Here is a 22,035-nt window from a genome sequence, read left to right as displayed (position 1 = left end):
TGTCATTGGCCAGATTCATTGACCAAAGTGTTGTGAAGTGCTTCCCATTGGTTTAATCAACTACGCTAGTGCAGAGGTTGGAGTAGCAGCTGTGTGACTACTTAACCCCTACCTATAGGTTAGCAGTGTATTTTAGTTTTGCCCAGCCCCAGTCTCCACATAGTTCCCCTGCTCAAACTCATTTACTTGGTTTTAGTGAACTGGGGCAGGATATTGAATTTCATCTGCTGAGCTTAATCTTGCCATAGGGGCACCTGCATTGAGACAGCGTGGAGCCACATTGCCCCAGGTTGGAGTGCCAAGAGGGACTGCGCCTCAAAGAGGCAGAATCCTTCTGAGTTCCCCAGCATGCAGAAGCAGAGCACCCATTCAGACAACACAGACCACTCCCTCCTGTGTGCCCTTTTCCCCTTGTATAGCTGTAGAGCTGCTGGGTATAGGTTGGTCCTGTAGGATTAGATTTATTTTCAGCTTGTACCTAGCTTAGACTTGTTCCTGTAAAAACACAGAAGTAGAGAACCAAATCTAAAGAGCCACTAAACCTCTGTAATGCTTTCCTCTTTTTGAGTCTCTGTGGGCTCCGAGAGCAATGTTTCCAAAATCCTCTGGTATCGGAGAATGAAACTAGTTAGTTCAGTGTCACCAGAATCATGAGAACACTACTGCACTTTTCTACACAAGGGTTTATAATATTTCTGTGCATTAGTCTCCAATTCCTCCTTTAGAAACAGCCACAGAAATGTAGAAGATTACTTAAACATCAGGGGGACTGATGAATAGAATCAATATTGCATATAGCCAGCAGAGACAGCAATAAAATGAGAACTGTGCTCTGCTGAACTTTTGTTCCACAAGTGACCTGTGATAACATTTTAAATGTGGAAGCTGACTAACAGGTACAGTAACTCCTCGCTTAACATTGTAGTTATGTTCCTGAAAAATGCTACTTTAAGTGAAATGATGTTAAGCGAATCCAGTTTCCCCATAAGAATTAATGTAAATAGGGAGGTTAGGTTCCAGGGAAATTTTTTTCACCAGACAAAAAAACTATACAGTACTATCAAATTTAAGAGCAAATTAAAACATGCTAGTTTCAGGGGAGTGTGGCTAATCCCTCAAAAACTGATTTTAAGGTATGAAAGAATGTTATATAGAGACCTATCCTTAAAGGAAAACTCTTTTCATTTTGATCTGTTCATTGTTCTGAAAACTCACTTTGGGAAGGCAGATGAATGGTTTAATGCTGGGATTCCTGTGTTCAAATCTTGTCTTTACCAGTGACTTGCTGTAGGAGCTTCAGCAAGTCACTTAACCCTTCTGTGCTTCAGTTTATCCATCTGTAAAATGTGGATGCTAGTATTTCTCACTCTCACAAGAGTATAGTGAGACTTATTTTATATTTGTCAAGCATTCTGAGATCTTTGAATGAAGAACAATCTAAATGCAAATGAATAAAATGAATATGTAAGTCATTAAATGTAATTCTCCATTTTATTAGTGCTTCTGAAGCAGACATTTGAGGTTTATAATGTGATTAGACAAAATACCCATTTAACATTTTAGCTGGGTAGTTGAACTGTTATATTAAAAACACTTTACAAAAACAGTTGAAGATAGAAGCAATGTTAGTTCTTTTGCATTAGGAAAAAAAAGTAAGTTATGGTAACTCTTCTTTCTCAAACAGCCTGTTGTACGATTGATAGAAGAAGCCAACTATCGGGGTCTGAAAGAGGTCCGGTTTGTTACCTGGCACAATCAGTATATCTTGAACATCAAAGATGGCTTCCAACAAAACGCATGTTTCCGAAGAGAAATTAAGAGGAGACCCCTTCTTCGCTCATGTGTTGTGCTGATGCCATTCTTACAGTAGGTATCCTATGGGGGGGTGGAAACTTTTTACTGTGAAAGGGTACTTTTCAAAGGTCCTTCGACAATGGTTACTTTCCTTCTTTAACACGTGACAGAGGGAATTTTTCCTTATCTATTATTTCTAGATTTTCCTAGCCAGTATGTCCAGTATTATTTACTGCTTGCAACTGAACTCAAAATCAAGTGCTTTGGTACTCAATCTAGTAGGATTTATGAATGAGTGATACTTATTTTTTATGTATAAATACGGGCCCTGATTTAGTAAAGCATTCTTATGGAGGACATGTGCTTAACCACATATTTAATGCTTAGCTTATGCTTAAGTGCTTTCCTGAACCAGGACCATAGATTTCACTTAGAAAGATCCCAAAGCTTTGCAAACGTCACCAATGGATTTATAAACATGTAGCAGAATCACTTCACCCCGCACACGGTTAGTGCAGCCATCTCTGTGGTGAAACTCTACAACTATTTAACAGCCCACAGCAATGCTGCTCAGCAGTTTAGAAGTGGAAGCAAAGAATAACTCCAGTATTAGGCTTAAAGTTCTTTTCTCTGACTTTCTCATGCACAGTGTAGATTTCCTTGGGCATGGACTGGAGATGTTCACTGAAAAGTAACAAATAATAACAGTAGCAAAATATCTCAATTATAGCGCTGTACTGTAGTTAAGTGCCAATTCTGAAATGACCCTCCATTGTCCCACAGCAGGAATCAGCCTGAGCTGTGAATTCCAGAGCTCAATGTGCATTATGTTTCAAAATGTTTGAAGCTGAGGTTTAAGTTCAAGCCTATCTCTGAAATATATTGATTTATTGATCATGGAGGATTGTGTTCCATGACCAGTGGAGCAGGGAAATGGCATGCCAACATTTAATGGCCTTTTCTGGCCTGACTCTTTAGGAGTGAATGCCTACAGGGCACAACCCTACTGTAGCTGAGCACAAACCTCTGAAGTCCCCAATCCATTGAAATCACTGGGAGTTCTGCCTGAGTAATGATTGAATGCTGTATTAGTAAATCTATCATTTACAGTGAAGTAAGGCATACCAGCAAATAGTTGGAAAGTGCTGGCCACAAAATGTAGGGGACATGATGGGAAGAAACTGGGTCTGTATTTAACTTACTGCACCCATGAGTAGCCATCTTCTCCCCTTGAATATGATTTCTAGCCTGTACTCAAAATCTAATCTTCAATAGTGTGCAACTCTACACAGGTGCACATATTTGGTAAAAGGCATAAGGAGCCTTCCAATCCTCCCAGCGCTGGTATCCTTTCTGCTCAGGCAAAGTCTTGTTCGGGAGAGCAGGCACTGATTTCTAGTAGCAGCTTGTGTTGTTGATTAGTTACTTAAATGGGATCACTCTTGTACTTCTATCTAGTGCATGCTGCAAACAGTAGAACTCCAGCTGCATGGGATGTAAGTCAGGGCAGGATTTGGTCCAATGCTTCAAGTCAGTACTTTCAAAAAATGTCACAATAATATCAGCAATGTTGGATACTACAATGTAATTTCTGAAGTCCCTACTTCTACTGGCTTGGCCTGGGAGCTCTCCGCTTCTGGCTACTAGGTGGTACTGTGGAGAGCCAACCTTTAGCTGACTGCTCCTCCTTTGTCTCCCTGCCTCAGCTATTCCATGCATTCTAATGTAAGCAGGAAGGGTTGAGGCAAGGAGTGAAAGGGAACTCTTGGCCCCTGTTTCTCAGAGTGGATGAAAGGTGGGGAGGACCGGCCTGCTGTCATGAGGGAAAGCCTCATCAAGTTCACCCCAATCCGTCGTGGCCCTCCTGTGGCTGAGTATCTTCCTGTCCCCATGCTCCCAGCTTATGTAGAGAATCCTGCCATCCAAGGCTTTCACAATGCTGGCATCTATGTACTTAACACCGTGCAGGATGAATAACATCCTTCCCACTAGGGGATGCTGGCTTGTTTTTGTTGTTTTCTTTTTTTAAAAAAAGGACATAATTTACGGATGTACCTTTTGGGCTTCTGAACATGAGAGGTACAGATGTATTTGAAGCTTGCCAAACTGTTGTCCATATTTCTGCTTCTTACTCTCTTTAGTGATCACCAAGCCATCAGCTCCGGGCTTCATAAAAAACAAATGTTTAAAAACACTATCATTTTCAAGAACAATTAGAGATAAAGCATGCCTTGTTTTATCATCCTCTGCATTGTGGGTGAACTTGTTCGCCCAAAGGCCAAATGAGAAAAGTGCTGCATTGTAGTCCTTTTTGATTAGAACTCATAAAAATGCCATTTTTGTGATCTCACCAGCACAGCTGGAAACATTATTGTCAGAGTCCAGTAGTTAGGAACATATTGTCCTCTTAGCAAAGGGGTGGAAGTCATTAGTCTGACTGGCAGCTTGTCATGCTGGGCCAATCAAAGAAGATTTAACTGCTGTGTTAGGGCTAGAATGCTCATTAGCTCGCTGAATTGTTATAGCATCATAATTGTGAGGTGAACGTTAATTTGTTCAGGGCCTTGAAACAAGTAATTGTTCGAAATATTTTCAGTTATAGTCTGGTGTGGGGAAAACCAAGAACTATAAAACGAAATTGGAAAAAAGAGTAAATACATAAAAACATGGACTTCTAGTTATAACACTTCTGATTCTAATCTTAGGGGGAAAATAAAGACATGAGGTGCTTTCCTTCATCTCCAACTGATATTTTGCTCTGAGTGCCTGTTTTACTACAGCTTAAGGGTCTGATCCTGAAAGATACTGAGCATCTGCAGCTCCCAGTGACTTTAGTGAACTCATGGTGAAATTTCCACTGTCCTGTCATAAACCTCCTTAGTTCTTAAGGCACTACCCCTGAGACCTGATGATTTTCACAAATAAACCAGTGATCTCACACCACTTACTAGTGAAAGATAGCAGTGTGCTGTGGAGGGTGGGTTGGTGGGGTCTTAGTATTCAGACTTTATTACTTTATAAAGTATTCTATAGTACTTCATTAGTTCACTATCAAGTACAGTGGCTGCCATTAAAAAGTCAACATTTTCCATCAGTTACAAACAGTGATTGCCCCCTTTTTCCTATACCTAAAATAAGAGAGAGGATAGGATCCTAAGTTTAGGATAGGATACTTAATATAGGAATGGTGATAAATGTCTGATAATGGTTGACAGATGTTGACTTTTCATGTATTATAAATACCTACAATTAATTTATACTTGTCAAAGTAAAGGAACAAAGTACAGTAAGGATATTGCATCACTTAATGTTTTTATTGTGTTTGCTTGTTTACTCTCGAATCTGTAACATTTGTTAATTTGCAGGGGGTCTTCCAATCACTAGCATGAATTAATGAGGTTCTGTTGTAACTTTTTGTTACCCACTGACCTTTTTCACCTTATGAGCAAAAGGACAACAACCCAACCCCCATTGTAATATCACAAACAATTACTACAAAATCATTAGGAAGGGACATTTACAATCCATCCTCTGGGTTTCCTTTAAACTATTAATGAACATAGTGGGCCAAATTCTGAGCTCAGTTAAACTGGTATAAATAAATCCAGAGCTGAAGTCAATGGAGTAGTTGTGTTTTTATAGGGCTGTAACTGAGACCAGAATTTGGCTAGTTGTTCTACTTTTCAGCATTGTACAACAGATGAGAGCTATGTAAGGAGATACTTTTCAGAGTAGAACTACACTTAAATCTATCTTGTTAAAAATGGTCTTATGGAGATCACTGTTTGTTGTTGTTTCTCAGAGACCCAAATCAAATCTGGTAAGTTTTTTTTTAAAAACAGCCTTTTCTAACTATTTTTTAGCCCTGTAAATTCAGCCTTTAATCAGAAAGTCACATTGGGTTCTTTCTAGCTTACACATCACCAACAATAAAGATTCTGCAATCAGAACATAGTTGACAATTCTGCTGATAATGCACAAACAAGAATAGAATCCAGCTCCCATAGTTGTTGGCTCTGCTGGAAAAGGCAGGGAGAAAATAATTTAGTCTGTAAAGAGTCTCTGAATACACAGAGAGCAGACTGGTTGAGTAAGAAATTGCCAGTTTTACACAATTTTCAATTAGAACTACACTTTAACCAAAGGAAATTGGCTGCAATAGTGTTGCCTTCAGGAAATTCTTTGATAGACAGTGCCATAGTAAACTTTAAAAACAAAAAACACAAAGATGGCATAGGGAGCTAAATCTTGCTTGCCTTTCCCATCCACTGAGTTTCACTGACCTAAATTCAACTACTTATATAAGGAAGGCAGGCAGGATTTGGCCTGAGATGTAGACAAAACTCAACTCACCTCTAATGTAGCCAATTGATAAACAGAATGTTCTCAGGTCTGTCTGTCCTCCTAGCCAGAGCACATAGATTTTCCCTGTTTCAGTAGTGATACGTTTTGTAAAATAAAAGTGACCTAGTAACTTTCAGGATGTGCTTAATATGAGCTCCACTGCTTGGGATTAGATACACAGCTGTACCTTGTGTCTCAAAGCTCTAAATTAGAGATTGGCAATTTCATAATTTGACCTTGGCCAAGTGGTATTGCTTACTCATGACTACTCTTTACTGATCACCTGTGCCGTGGCGTGGCCCTGGAATCAGAGGAAAGTGTCCATATCAACTTCCTGCCTGCTTCCCCAGTGCCTGAGTCTGGCAACTATAAAATGAGTTCAGGTCAAGTGCTTAGCTGATGCAAACTGACATAGCTGCATTGACTCCAATGGAGCTACACCTATTTACATCACCTGAAGATCTGGCCCTCAAATTTTAAGCTCATAGAACCTGACTCTGCACAGCCAACTTCAACCATGGGACTACTCAACTAAGCAAGCATAATTCAGTTGGATAAGGCTTGCAAGTTCAGGTCCCTAATCAGGTGACTATAAGCCAGATACTATGCTAGTTATCTAAACTTAGGAAGTCTTAAATGTACCAGCCCACAAGCCTGAAACATGCTTCAGAACTGGAATTATTCACAATGGGTGAAATTTTGGCTCCACTGAAATCCCTGGCAAAATTCCCATTGATTTCAGCAGGGCCAGGATTTCACCCTCTGTATTTATTTTTGTGCATTTTAAAAATCCAGCCAAATGTATGTGTAGCAAACACTTAGTTTTCCTCCCTCTGGCATGAATGGTCCTTTGCTGCCACAGCCTTGACAGACAGCAGCATTGCTCCTCCCTCCCACGTGTCACTTCTTACCTGGCAGCACTCCCCGCAACAGAGACTGGTCCAAGACAAGAAAATAAACAAATGCAGATATGCTTCTGGCGTATGCAAGTAAAAGCAACTAATTCTAGAGAGCTTTCCTCAGGACAATAATATGCAACACTGAAATTCAGCTATCTTTTGTGGTATTAATTTTGTTTACCCATTATTTATCCAGGATCATAAATCATGCATGCCTTTTCTTCTTGAAAGGTGTTCTAAGGGAGTTATCAAAGTGTTCTTTTTTTGTTCTTTTTTCTTTTTAACGGAAATGGTTAATGAATCACAGAAAGTTTATAAAATAATTCCACTTCCATTTGGTAGCATTCTATCTGTACGAGAGATTTAGAAACAATTATCTGCCACTGACCCATGTAGCAACTCATTCTAAGTTTCTCTGCAGATTAGAAGCCTTACTAATTACTATGACAATAGGTTTCCACCAGTGGTGTTTGCACTGAGATTTTTCCCCCTTAGTGAACTGATTCTGTACTCAGGCAAGCTTATGAGAGTTTTGACATTGGTTTGACTAGACATAGGACTAGGGACTAAACAGATACAATGTTTGGCATGCTCTTTTTAAACAAGAATTTGAGCTATATAAACTTCTGCATTGTCGTATAGCTGTAAAGCAGCAATCATTTAAGAGATTCTCATAGACTAAGGTCAGAAGGGCCATTGTGAAAATCTAGTCTGAACCTTGGTAACTAAATAATCATAGTTTGAAAGTCTTATTTCTGATTTTTTAAATGCAAAATCTTTCTCTTTCTCAAACTAGGACTCTGGGTGGCAATCCTCCAATACCTTCTACATCAGCTGAACCAGCCTCTTCACAAGTCTTATCTCCGACTGCTATTACCTCTCCAAACCTTTATCCTGAAACTTGGATTAGTATGGATCCAGCTCAGGACTTCATCCAAGTGCCTGTTTCTAAGGAAGATAAAAGCTACAGAACCATTTACAATCTGTTTCACAAGACTGTGCCAGAGACCAAATATAGAATTTTGAAAATACAAAGAGTGCAAAATCAGTTTCTCTGGGAGAAATATAAAAGGTGAGTCCATATAAATAGTCTTTTTTTATCATGTTGGAAAACTTTCCTTCTGAAATAAAAAAGAAATGATGGTGTTGGACATGAAATATAATCTGATTGTTAAATAGAATATATAAACTTAACCAAATCTCGTCTAAAAAAGATAAAAAGCAACAGCTTTAAGTGGAATAATTTTGCTTGAAAAATAAACATCAGTGTACATATTTCCTGAAAACTTGTGTGTAAGAAGGTTATGTGCTCTATTTTGACATATTGAAGAAGTGTTCATTTTCTCTTTTGCAGTTCTAACATTCAAGATAACACTAATATGTGGAGAACCTTTAATTCATAGAGCTGCACTGAAAATTCATCTTTTTTATTTTTCTATTCCAGGAAAAGGGAATATATGTCTAAGAAAATGACAGGGTTTGACAGAATAATGAATGAAAGGCACCTGTTCCATGGTACCTCCCAGGACGTAGTGGATGGAATCTGCAAGCACAACTTTGATCCACGAGTCTGTGGGAAGCATGCCACCATGTTTGGACAAGGCAGTTACTTTGCCAGGAAGGCGAGCTACTCTCATAACTTTTCCAAAAGGTCACCCAAAGGAGTTCATTACATGTTTTTGGCTAAAGTACTGACAGGAAGATACACAGTGGGCAATCATACTATGAGAAGACCTCCACCTGTGAACCCTGGCAGCATCACCAGTGACCTTTATGACTCTTGTGTGGACAATTACTTTGAACCTCAGATCTTTGTCATTTTTAACGATGACCAGAGCTACCCTTATTTTGTTGTTCAGTATGAAGAAGTTAGTAACACTGTCTCCATTTGAAAATCCTTCATGCTGCTAAATTATTCATTATAATGAACTTTTATCTGACATTTATAGTAGTTTTTGTGAAAAAACATGGACTTTGCAGAACTGATTAAAGTTAGTGGCTTGGAGGAGGGCTTAAAAAAATAAAAAAGAAAAAATCCTGAAGTGACCAGTTGTGCACTTGCTGTTTGATTATGTATGCGCAAATTGTAAATATTTCCCCATCCTTTTATTATAAAACCCTGTTTATTTATGTTAGTAAATATTCATGTTTAAAAAAATGTTTGGGTTAAATTATTTAAATTATGTTGTGCTTATTCATATAATTGTTGGTTCATAGTTGACTTGAACATTTCTAATGTCCTGATCCCAAAATCTTAAACATTTTTAAATGCAGGATCAAGATAACTTGCAGCCGAGAACTACTAATGTTGAATTTTAAACAAATTTTGGAACATTAAGGAAGTTCTTGAGGCCCGAATAAAAGCTAATATTATGCCAATATTTAAATAGGATGACACATAATTAAATATAGGCCAGTCAAACTAACAGAGATCCTGGGCAAAATTATAGAAAGGCTGTTATGGGATGCAGTCCATAAAGAATGACAGGATGGTAGCCTAATTAATGCATATCAACATGATTTTCATAGAATTTTAGGACTGGAAGGGACCTTGAGAGGTCTTCTAGTCTAGTCCTCTGCACTCAAGGCAGGACTAAGTATTTTATGGAAAATAGGTCTTGTCTAACAAACTTGATATTTTTATAGGTTTCAGAGTAACAGCCGTGTTAGTCTGTATTCGCAAAAAGAAAAGGAGTACTTGTGGCACCTTAGAGACTAACCAATTTATTAGAGCATAAGCTTTCGTGAGCTACAGCTCACTTCCTCAGTGAGCTGTAGCTCACGAAAGCTTATGCTCTAATAAATTGGTTAGTCTCTAAGGTGCCACAAGTACTCCTTTTCTTTTTTTGATATTTTTATGGGATTACAAGTTTGGTTGGTAAAGGTAACAATTGACATAATATATGTAGACTTTAAAGGCATTTAACTTTGTCCTGTGTGACATTCTAATTTTAAAAAATTAATGTGGGCTACATTAATTTTGAAGACCGCTAAACTGGTGAACTCATAGATCTTAAGAAAGTAATTGTAAATGAGGAATCCTTATCCTATGAGATGTTTCTAGTGAGGCCCCCATAGGGATCTGTTCTTGGCTCACTGTCATTTGATATCTTTAGCAATGATCTGGAAGAAAATATAAAATCATTGATGGTAAAATTTGCAGACAACACAAAACTGGTGGAGTACATAATGACGGGATGAGTCAATTATACAGACCAATCTGAACTGCTTGGTAAAACGGGCTTATTTGAACAACACACATTTCAACACAGCCAAATGCCAGGTCATACATGTAGGAACAAAACAAAACAAAAAAGGCAGGTCATAGTTACAAGAGGGGAGATAGTATCCAGAAAGGCTGAAAAGGATTTAGGGATTATGGTACATAACCATCTGCAGATGAGCTCCCAGTCCAATGCTGTAACTAAGAGAGAGAGAACATGAGCCTCAGATAGATAAGCAGAGGAATATCAAGTAGGAGTAGGGAGATAGCATTGCCTCTATGTTAAAATACATATATTAGTGAGTCTCCAGTTCTGGTGTCCATATCTCATAAAGCATATTGAAAAATTGGAAAAGTTCAAAAAAGAACTACAAGAATAATTTGAGGTCTGGAAAACCTGCCTTATAGTGAGAGACTTCATCTGTTTAGGTTATCCAAGAGAAGGTTAAGGGGTGACTTGATCATGGTGTACAAGTAGTAGCATGATTCCTGATAATAGCTCTTCAATCTAGCAAAAAAAAAAGCATAATAAGATTCAATGCTCAGAAGCTGAGGTTAGACAAAATAAGACTAGAAATGTAGTGCAATATTTTAACAGTAAAGGTAATTAGCTTTCAACTTACCTAGGGACATGGTGGATTCTTTATTCTTTCTTTAAGTCTTTCTAAATATATGCTGTAGCCCAAACAAAAGTTTGATGCAGAAGTCACCGGATGAGGATCTAGGGTCTGTGCTATGCCGGAGGTCCAACTAGATGATCATAATGGTCCCTTCTGATCTTAAAATCTGTTAACCTGATCTGCATGAGCAAAGCCCCATTGGCTTCAGCTAAGCTTCACACAGATGCAGGGATTTGCTCGCACAGATCTCATTGAAGAATCAGGGACATTTCATTTTAAAGAGATGAACTAGGGAAGAGAAAGCATTCTCCATGCCAATGGTAATAGAAGTGCAGCAATTCCTATATTACTATAACTGAAAACAAGTTGCATGTAACATACTAGTAACCATTATAGACCTGATCCAAAGCTCTCTAGTATTATGGAAAGACTCCCATTGACATCAGTTAGCTTTTGATCAGGCTCCATTAGTTGAATTGTTCACAATTAAGTTTGATTACCTGAGCCTGTAACATTAGACTTAATCTCTCTATGTAGATATATTTTATTACAAATCTTTAAACTGGAATCTGAAGTCATTTTAGAACTACGATTCAAAATCCATTAAAATCTGAACAAGTAAAGAGCAAGTATGTCCCCTTCCAAATCTTCTAAGCCAATCACTTGGTATCCTAATCTACTAGTTTCACCTGAGTGACTCATGAGATGCTGTTGTAATACAAAAGGGGACACATTCTGTAGCATTTAGAATTCCACAAGATACTTCACTTCCTGCAGACATCTGAACAATGAATGTATTAATCAGTGTTACTGCACACAGTGCTGTCCTAGTGTTTAACCCAGTCTCAGTTCAGCAGTGCAGTTGATAAATACTTCAAGGACACAATCAATGGAAAGTTTCTTACAAGCTTTGTCTACACTAGAGTTTTAAGAAGTGGTTTTACAAAGAGAACTATTGTGTTGGATTTTACAATGTTAACTGAGTGTAGACAGAGTGAGTTGTAGTTTCACCCTGACGTATGTGGTTGAGGTGAACCCCATGAGTATTCACCTCAGCCAGCTACATTGAGGTGAAACTGCAACTTGCCCTGTCTACGCTCAGATTTTACAAAGGAGAATCAGGCTCTAGGGTCTTTGCATTGCGATAGATCCCATCAGACATCTTTGGAATTGTTCCTTTGCTGCCTTCCAATACCCTTTTGCATCCATGTTCTCCTTGTGGCCTAGTAGAACCGATAGTTAATAAGTCAGAGACACAAGAGTCCCTCTGTCACCAACGCTGCCTACTCTCACCCCTACTGCCCTGCTGTTAGTTGCCCACAGGCACTGGCTTTTATTTTTCCTGGTGGGAGCTCCACACCTAGCCCCCCCTCCCTCCAACTCTTCCCACCACTGCTGCGCTCCCTCCCACTGGCCCTCTGCTCGCCGCACTCCCCCTAGCTCCTCCCACCAGCCGCCAAACAGCTGATCAGCACTGTGGAGCTGGTGGGTGCTGAGCACCCTCTATTTTTTCCCCGTGGATGCTTGAGCCCTGGAGCGTCCACAAAGTCAGCGCCTATGTAGCTGCCCTAGTAGGATAACACTGCACACTATCAAGTATGCATTGTTTGGCTCGCCAGAAGGGTGTTGAGCTTGGGAGCTGACGCTCCACATAGCAAAGTCATCAAATTTAAGTAGCAAATCTTGGCATAAATTAATACTACTCGCTGTAGCACAGCCCACCCTCTGCTCCACTGAGGTGTGTAAGTAGTTTGGTAGTTGCACATCCACTCACCACCATCCCAGCCCATCCTAAGCATTTCCCTCTATCCTAAAGGAAATCTCTGCAACGTGCAGAAGGTGTGGAGTGTCTGTGAACAAATCACCACAGGTTATTCCCCCACCTGCATAGCAGAACCCAGGTATACCCTCTGTGCTTGGGACCCTTCATACCTATGCAAAGCAGCAGGAAGGATTCTGCCTTTTATCTGAGTATGGCTGACTCAGCAAAGAATCATGCTAAATAGTGCAAGTGTTAAGGTTCTTACCACACTGTTACTACCCCAGAGCCCTGTGTAGATTTGCTAGCTGACTCAAGGAGCAGATTTAACAGGTGCCAGACAAAGCAACATCCAGCTCTCTTTTACTTGGGGTAGGAATGTTAAGGGGAAAATAAGGGTCTACAGGGTTCCAGGATTGTTGTGGGGTGCACAGGCCTCTTGGAGAGTTGAGAGAATGGCTTCTGGGGGGAGTAAAGCCACAACCACCACATTGGAGAAAAGTGGTTAACTGGGCACAGCTGCTTTTCTGCAGTGGCTCTGATTGCAGGAGGATGGTAGGCAGCACTGTTTGTTTGGCCTAGAAGCCAAATAGGGAGCGGCCTTGCATGGACAGAGAGGGGTGACCAAGAGAGACAGGAGAAAGATATTGCTGGTGTTGTGCTTCTCAAAGAATTAGGTAAGGATTTCTCTTTCTTCTATGCACTTGGTGCTGTTTATGTTTCAATTGTACTGAAGCATACTACCTAGCTGGGGGACTCAGACATCCGAGGACTTGTCTACAGGGGAAAGTTACTCTGGTATAACCCAACGTGTGAATTTCGACCTGTCTAGCTCCTTCTGTGGCCAGGCTTTAGCCTAGGAGTGCCTTTTTCATTTTAGCCTTTGTCGCTTTGGGAGGAGTTTAAGTAAAACCAAAAAAGCCACTCTCTTTCTGGACTGAGTGTCCCAAGGGAGGATTATACTAATATAAAGCTATCAGTTTAACTATACCAGTATAATTAACAGTATAAGTGGTAAAACTTCCTTGTGTAGACAAACCTTCTGAGTTATGGCCTTTTTACTTTTGTAGGTCTCAGTCTCAGAGACATCATGCCTCCTTCTCCCTTGGTCTGAGTCTGTCCTTCCCCCACCCTCTGGTGGACTATAGAGAGCTTCTAGAGAGCATTTCCAAATGCATTTCAAGGACAGTTAGTGAGAATCAAACTGGCAGTCAGGTTTGTTGTGGAAATGAAAACCTGACATGTGGCGGCTGCTACCTGGCTGTGTTACCCCACACTCTCTCCTCTCTCAGGGGCAGCTTCTTCTAAATCCTCTGCAAAACTGTTCCTGAACTGAAATTACCTGCTACAGTAGCTTGTAGAATATAAAATCAGAGTGGGATTTTAGCACTGTGTGCTCCATAATCGATCCTCTCATCAGTAGCTCTGCCCATGTGGCAGTGTTCCCTCTCTACTGGGCTTCTTTTAAGTAGTGGGGGGGTCTAATTGTGGGGGGTGGGAGGACTGGTACTCTTTCAAGCTCCACTCACAGGATAAGCTCCACCCACACAAGTCACTCCCTATTCTTCATCATATGATCCTCCCCGCCTTTCCTTTACTGTGATGAGCCATGAAATAGTTAACAATTGTTGTCTTACAAGGTACTGTCATTGTGAATCACAGTTAGCACCCACTGAAATGAACAGCGTAGTTCACAGCTCCCTGAATTATTGCCTAGGTTGGAAGAACCTGGAGCAGACATTGCTACCTCAGTTACACTCTGTTCACATGCTGAGACTATTTTGTCAAATATAATAGCTGCTAGGGACAGGTATGTCTTCACTGCAATTAGCCCAGGCTAGGCTAGCTCTGGTGGAGCATCCCCACTACCAGTCCCTACCCAGGACAGACCCAGGTGGCTGTGTCCACACTGGTGCGGCATTCACCCATGTGAGGAGCTAGGATTTCTGTGGGGATATCCCACGGCTTTTTGAGCTTCCCTAAGCTGTGGTGCTCTATGAATTCTTTTGCAGTGTATTGTGGGAGCACATGTCTGTTCTTCGTGGGCCCCTGTGTAGAAGTGCTCTTAGCCCGGCAACTCACTGAAGTAACCACGCCCAGTGGGCAGCAAGGCCTGGCACTGACTCAGGCAGATGACCTGTCCCTGCTGTAGTGACTAATACAACTCCTTTTGGTAACAGCAGCAGATGCAGGGCATTAGACATGGAGCAGGGCATTTTGGCAGCAGCTTGTTCCTTCCCCACCCCAGAAGGCAGCAACGGCGGCAGTGTTCCCTGCTGAGATCACACAGGCTGTATGCGGACAGGGAGTAGTGGAAACAGCTAATGTGGGTTTTAATAGCTATGGAATCCCCCTGTGCTGTCGGTGCTGAGGCCATGAAAGCTGGAGGGGCCTACTGAGCTACAAAAGGAGACATGGGAAGTTGGCTCTGCCTAAACAATCGGTCAGGTTTCTAGAGTTCCTTCTGTCTGAGAAGTCCTCCTGCATCATAACCCAGGAGTGGTGTAAAATTTGGGCAAACATCAGAACTCTCAAGTAGGATGCATAGAATCGCCACCAGGTATGCTTTTGCAACTCCCTCTCTCCCACCCAGGGCAGCTGGACCCCTAGACCTGTAGTACTGTTCGATCTTAATAGTACTCTGGTGTTCAGACTCCCACAGGTCATACCGTGGATTTAGTATTTAGGCTGCCTCTAAAAACACATTAATGCTAGTGTCAATGTGAGAAAAAGCACACTGAGAGTTATACATAGCCACCTGCTTGTGGGCATTGCTCAGCTTGTGCTAGTAATCCCTGCTTTTCAAGTGTGCGCCACCCTAAATCGCCAGTTGCATGTTTAGCTCCCCAACTTAGAATCCATCTTGGATCGCATGTGGCCGGGGAGGGAAAGGAAGAAGCAGTGGCAGTGAAAATGGAGGTTCACCCACCCTCAAGTGAATCTTTGTTTACAGATTCCACCTAATAGCATGTCACGTCCCCCAGTGAAGTAGTGAGATTAGTCATAAACAAAGCCGTCCTACCTTGTGTCGAAATACCCTTTATAACAATAACATATAGTCAGTGGCAGCCCATGTCTTACTCAGCTACAGCAATGCTAGTTCTCTGCTTCATCCTCCCTGGGCTGTTCCCCAATTCCCCCCGCCACCCTGCAAGATGTGCTGTGACTCCAGCCAGGATTGTCCTGGCTGAGCGCTGAAACAGTCAGCCTCTGCTCCAGCTCCTCTGATCCCTCCAGCGCCTCTAATCCCAAAACCCCAACCAGCAGGGAAAGGGAACTTGGTGCTTGGGGCCATGCCAAGCACCTCATCCGAGAACAGGCCCGTTACTGATGACTGGCCATTGTGATCCTGTGTCTTCAGGGCTTTGATTTTCTCCCTGCAGTCAGAAGCCTTCCAGTGAATCTCCTTCTCAGCCAGCTTCTTGGAGATATCCTCAAAGCACTGTTGATTTCAGGTACATCTTTCCAAATGTTGGGTCTTCCTGACCTCATACCAGAGATCCACCGGATCCTTGGTGTCAGCAAGTGGCAGCACGCTGGGAGGATGATTTCCCAGGGGGCATCTCTGTTCAACTGCTGTGGAAGAGCAGTAGAAATGTAGCCAGGCCTGTGCAGTGTGGGGGTTAAATGTCAGCCTTGTGTATAGAAACTGGAAGGAGACTTCTGGTGTAGAAGAAGAGAGTAGGTGGAAGGGAAGAAAATATGACCTGGGGGAACTGTGGGAAGACAATGGAGGAGTGTCAGCATGTGTGATTGATTAGTCTGTGTCTTTACTGGAAAGTGGGTAGGTTAAAGTGGAAACTAGGCTCAAGCTTAAATCCAGTCCAGCTAACCCAGGTTTAAAGCACCACCAAATCTGGGCCAGAGGTTTTTGTGAATAATGGCAGGTTGTGTTAGGGACAACACCAGGGTTAGGACCCAGGCTTACTCTGTACAAAGACATACCCCTACATACATCTCCCTCTTCCCCCCGTCCCCCGCCCCGCCCCTCCGAGTGAAAGCTTACATTCTGGAGAACAAGAAGGCAGCATGGAAGAGATGCTTGCATGTCATCTGCCCCAATCCAAGTCCTGCCTTCAAATGTCCCAAGTGATGGGGTACCACTAGTTTCCTTGGGAGACTTCCATATTCCAGTAGATCATTCTGGCAGGAAGATTTTCCCATCAATCTTTTGGTTTATTTAAAAAAAAAAAAAAAGCACTTTTCAACTGCAGAATTGTACGTCCAAGGAGGAGAATGTGCAAGCTGGAGAATTTGCTACAGCAAGCTAAATGTAAGTGTACTCTGACGCTACGTAGAGAGCAAGGAGGTGGGAAGGTAGCTCAGTCGCTGAACCCAGTCATCCTTGGTCTCCCTTTTGTGATTGACACCAATACCATTGAGAGCAATATTTGTGATATGACAGGTTTCAGAGGAACAGCCGTGTTAGTCTGTATTCGCAAAAAGAAAAGGAGGACTTGTGGCACCTTAGAGACTAACCAATTTATTTGAGCATGAGCTTTCGTGAGCTACAGCTCACTTCATCAGATGTTTACCGTGGAAACTGCAGCAGACTTTCTGTGTGTATATAAAGTCTGCTGCAGTTTCCACGGTAAACATCTGATGAAGTGAGCTGTAGCTCACGAAAGCTCATGCTCAAATAAATTGGTTAGTCTCTAAGGTGCCACAAGTCCTCCTTTTCTATTTGTGATATGGACACTCGTTCAATGGGCACTGGACTGAGACTCTCTACGCTCACTTCATTTGGGACAGCAAACAGCATTGGATGTTAACAGCTTCCTATTGCTATTGGTCAGGTTTGGATTTGAAGTAGTGACATGGAGGTGAAAGGCTCTGGAGGCCTCTATCAATAATCCCCTGAAAATGGATTGTATAACCACTATTTCCAGCATCCTACTAACAGACAAGTATGTGCAAATACTTCCAGTACCTAACACACATTTGCGGTATTTCTTAACTGTTCATTAAATGTTATGACATCATTAATATCGCCTAAATTATGGTTCTGTGTTTCCCAAGTATAGGAACCAGATTGAGTGATTTGAAAAGCTCTGTTTGTAATGATTATTTTCTTCATTTTCCCCCCATGCTAACAGTGCATTAGCACTTCGTAATGCCATCAGAGGAAATGCTGAACTTTCACATACAGCTTCCTCTAAGTTCAGAGGACCTGATACATTGGGTCAGAGAGAAGAGAAACACCCCATGTAACTCCACGGACTGCAGTGCAGTCACTCCCAATTTACACCAACTTAAGTCAGAGGAGAAACTTGGTGAAAGTCAGTGTAGGTACATGGGTGTAAAACTGTTTTTTTTAGTGAGAAGAGAATCGAGCCCAGAGTCTTTTGGTGGAACCCAGCAGTCTGAATCCATTTGTCTTATTGCAGAAGTACAGATGACTGAATTTTACTTATTTTTCAGTAGTTCCCCATCAAACAGGATTGCTACAGAACATGAGAATGGAGAAATGTGTGACCAGATGCACTCCTGTATTCACACACCCTACACACCATTGTACTAATCTTTGTACAAAATATGCCTTGTAAGGTATCATTTGAAAATTAACAACTTGCTGGTCGATAATATCATGGGGCGATGTACATAGCAATATTATATGTAAAGTTATGAATATGAGCTGGACTCATGTCTGAAGTGTGGTTATCAGACAAATCTGGGGAGTGGTTAAGTCTGTTTCTCAAAGACAAAGGGCAAGCTGATGCCTATAGCCAGATGTCATCGAAGTTGATGGGAGGTCACCTGACAAGTGGCCATTCTTTGGCAAGGAAGGGGGATAGGAGCAGGTTGATCTGCATTTTAGCAAACAACTGCATGGAACCTCTTTCACCACCAGACCCTTGTCTGGGGCAGTGCAGAATACACTTTTTGGGGGGAAAATCTGGGACTGAAAGTGTGTTGGGATCACCATGCAAGTGGTAACCAAGGCTGGTGGAAGCCAGAGTGTAACTGATGTGTGTCTGGCAAGCTGCAGCTATACACGGACGCTCATGGTGTTACCTCCATGCTGTTTGGCTGTTTGTGAGCAAGCCAGGTGAGAGCTATAGCAAAGCATTGTGGGGCACCAGATTTTCAGGGCAGGGGTGATGCTGCCCCTCTCTGGTCTGGAATGCACACCAGCATGTCATAACATGTCTCTGTCATGAAGTGCACACTTTGTAGGTACAAAGCCTCGCACGAGAAAATCAGAGGGTCTCTTTTCCAAATGTCATGAAAAATCTTTGGTCCGTTAAAGAATCCGACATTAACTGGTCCTCTTCTGCCCCCAGGGAACTTCTACAAAATCAAGCTTTTGTTTGGTGTGGCAGGGGTTCTGTGTGGTTTGTGTGTAGGAAAACAGATATTTCTGATCATATGTTGGCACATGCTTGTTGAGATTAGTTAGTCAGTGATACTGCCAAACTGTTCCTCATTTATTTGTTTTAAAAATGCACTTTCCCTTTATCTATCTGTCTCGCTCTCTCTCTTTTTAATTGTACGTAGTTTAATACCCCCTTCCCATGCTCCCTGTTCTCCAGTTGATCTGTCAATCCACCCATGACAACACTCAATACTCAGCTGGTCTAGGTATAAGGGCATTGGGCTGGCACTCAGGAGACCTAAGATCAGTTCCCATATTAGCCATTGGTTTCCTGTGTGCACTTGGGCAAGTCACTTAATCCAGTGGTTCTCAAAATACCCCACAGGTGTGATGATAAAATCCATTAATGGTGTGAGGTGCTCAGATCCTATATTGATGAAGGCCACATAGAGACTATTAATCTCTTTCTAGACCCCCCCAATGCCCCTTTGTGAGCGTCCACTCTCTCCTCTTCATGTGCCTGGGAAAAGAGGTGTCTCTTACAGCTACCCTGAACACTAACAGCAGCCTTGGGATCTGCCAGGCTGAGAGGGGAAATGAATTCCAGACTTGAGGAACTTCCACTGAGACTGCCCTGACTGCAGTCCCCTCCCATGTTAAACTAGGGGGAGCAGCTTGCGTGACCTGTAATATGGTAGGTGTCATACAGGGTTAGCACACACGGTATGATATGAAAGCTCTCTTCTGTTGGATTGAAGGCATTCTAGTGAATATTTCCTCCATACATCAGCTTGAACAGGGTGCTGGAACTAGGGATGCTGGGAGTGCAGCAGCACCCCCGGCTTGAAGTAGTTTCCATCAGAGACAGGGTTTACAGTTTGGTTCAATGGCTTTCAGCACCCCCACTGTACAAATTGTTCCAACGCCACTGAGCTTGAAAGCTACCAGCAGAAACCTTTGCATACAAGCAGCTGTCTTGCTCTGCTAGACACTCCACCCACACCTGAGCTATGCAAAACTCCTTGTCATCCCAAATGAGGCCTGGTCCCCAGTGAGTCTTATATACATTGGCAACTCCCACATTTCTCTCCCAACTAGCCAAGTGCACGGACTGCCCCCTGTGATTTCAGATGATTGAGGTTTTCCTATATTTTAGAATTTCCTTTTTAGTTCATAAAAATAGCTGCAAGTGCTGACGATAAAAAGTCCTTGCTTGCACTGCAGGGTATTGACAATATTTATGTTGTTTCCATACCAACGTGTTTAGAAAGTACAGAGTATCTTTCAAAGACTTATCAAATTAGCAACTCCTTACCAGATGGTGATCAAGTTACATGATCACACTGAGTGCATAGGGCCTGATTCTCCTCTCACTCTGGTGTAAGGCTGAAGTAATGTCACTGAGATCAGTGGAATGAGAAGAGAATTGAGCCCATAGTTGCAGTTAAAAACTCATGGACCCCTAGCAGTAGGTCCTCACTGCAGAGTTAACTTGGGCTCTTGTCTGGGTGTTGCGTCTAATGTCACTCCTATCCGCATACCAAACCCTCTGACCCAACTGTGGTGGGGCTTTAAACCCAGGCTAGCTGGCCTGGCTGGTGGTATTATCTAGAGCCCCAATGCTATGTTTGTTTGTATATTACCTCAGACTTTGCAGTGAGGAACGTTAGCTAAATTACTCGAGTAATGATAGTCCTCGAATGTCCTTCGGGAGAGAATTGAGGGAACACAGACAATTTCTCCCACAATTCAGCAGGGAAGAACTATAGAGTGGCTCATTTTACTGCAGGACAAAGAACCAAGGGATATGCCCCCAGAAGTCCTAGCGACACACACGGGTGAGCACAGCACCAATGAGGATACTAACTTGGGTAGGCATTTGCAGTTTGGCTGCTGATACCCTGCCGATCACCCAAGTTAACTCTGCAGTGAAGACATACCCTGGGAGTTGTCTACAAAGGTTGGTCTAGTCACATTCTTAAAGCAATGCAGTTTAGTTTGCATAAGAGACCAAGTTCTGTCCTCAGTCACAGCCATGCAATAGAGCCATGAAGGAGTTCAAAACGTTTGCCTGTGCGTAACTGAGAGCAGAATTTGGCAGAAGGAATAGGAGACACCAATAGATGCTAATTATGTTGATTAATTGCTTCACACAAGCATCTTCACCTTTCTTCCACACAACCGCTTGCACAAGGGCCACCTCCTCACGCAATCCTGCCCCTCTTCAAACCCTTCCTCGGGACCCGCTTCTAACATAATAGCTATAAGAATAATCAGAAGATAATGGACTTGATCCAAAGCTCACTGAAGTCAGTGGGAGTCTTTCCACTTACTTCATTGGGTTTGGGATCAGGTCCAGTGGCTACTTAGAGGGCCAGCAGGAATAGCTGATCTCTATTTATATTTAAAAAATGATCTGAAACCCACAAGTTGTGGTCACAGCTGGCCTGTCTCAATGTGTTGCTTTTACTTTCCCCACCCTCCCCACTTCCCTCTTATTATGTGTTAACTTAACTTGTGCCTTGTATTAAATTAGAGTGTAGGCTCTTCAAGGCAGGGTCTATGTCCTATTCTGTACATGTACAGCACCTTGCACGATGGGGTGCTGATCCTGTGTAGGGCTTCTTGGTCCTACCACAGTACAAATGAATAATAACATTAATTCTTGCATCCCAGTAGGAGAAGAAATGGTGCACAGGATGTGTCAAAAGTCAAGGGTAAAACGAGATTAAAAAGTATCATCTGTGATGATAAAGAGCTTAAAGATGCATGTGTTTAACCTGTAGGTGACGGCATATGCTTGGGAGGAAGGCGTTAGAATGATCAGAAAATGCAGTTAATTTATAGCAGAGATGATCCATGGAAGAGAGCAGTAATAAGCATGTATTTGTCAAGAGGGAGTTTCTAAATTGGGTGGGGCTGTCAGGCTTGGCTAGACTTAAATAGTTATTTCCAGACTTGTGGGAAACTTTAGGCCAGACTGTAAAATGTAGTATGTACACTGGCAGGGCCCTGGCCCCACAAGGGCTTGATTAACTTGCAGTTTATTCACACACACTGTATGCTTCGGAGGATTCACT

At 42.1% G+C, this 22,035-nt stretch overlaps 1 protein-coding gene across 3 annotated transcripts in view; it reads left to right on the top strand.

Annotated features, from left to right (window-relative positions):
• Positions 1–9,713, top strand: part of TIPARP (TCDD inducible poly(ADP-ribose) polymerase) — a 61,795-nt gene extending 52,082 nt beyond the window's left edge. For all 3 annotated transcript variants that reach the window (XM_073359608.2, XM_073359606.2, XM_073359607.2), the window contains exons 4-6: positions 1,685–1,866; positions 7,834–8,109; positions 8,482–9,713. In XM_073359608.2, coding sequence (XP_073215709.1) covers positions 1,685–1,866; positions 7,834–8,109; positions 8,482–8,929 — 906 coding nt within the window. In that variant the 3' untranslated portion in view covers positions 8,930–9,713. The remainder of the gene's footprint in view (positions 1–1,684; positions 1,867–7,833; positions 8,110–8,481) is intronic.
• Positions 9,714–22,035: the final 12,322 nt, after the last annotated feature.

This window comes from Lepidochelys kempii, chromosome 9 (assembly GCF_965140285.1).
Source record: "Lepidochelys kempii isolate rLepKem1 chromosome 9, rLepKem1.hap1, whole genome shotgun sequence".
NCBI classification, from domain to species: Eukaryota; Metazoa; Chordata; order Testudines; family Cheloniidae; genus Lepidochelys; species Lepidochelys kempii.
Note: the sequence above shows the minus strand (reverse complement) of the source record. Positions and strands in the feature narration are given on the sequence as shown.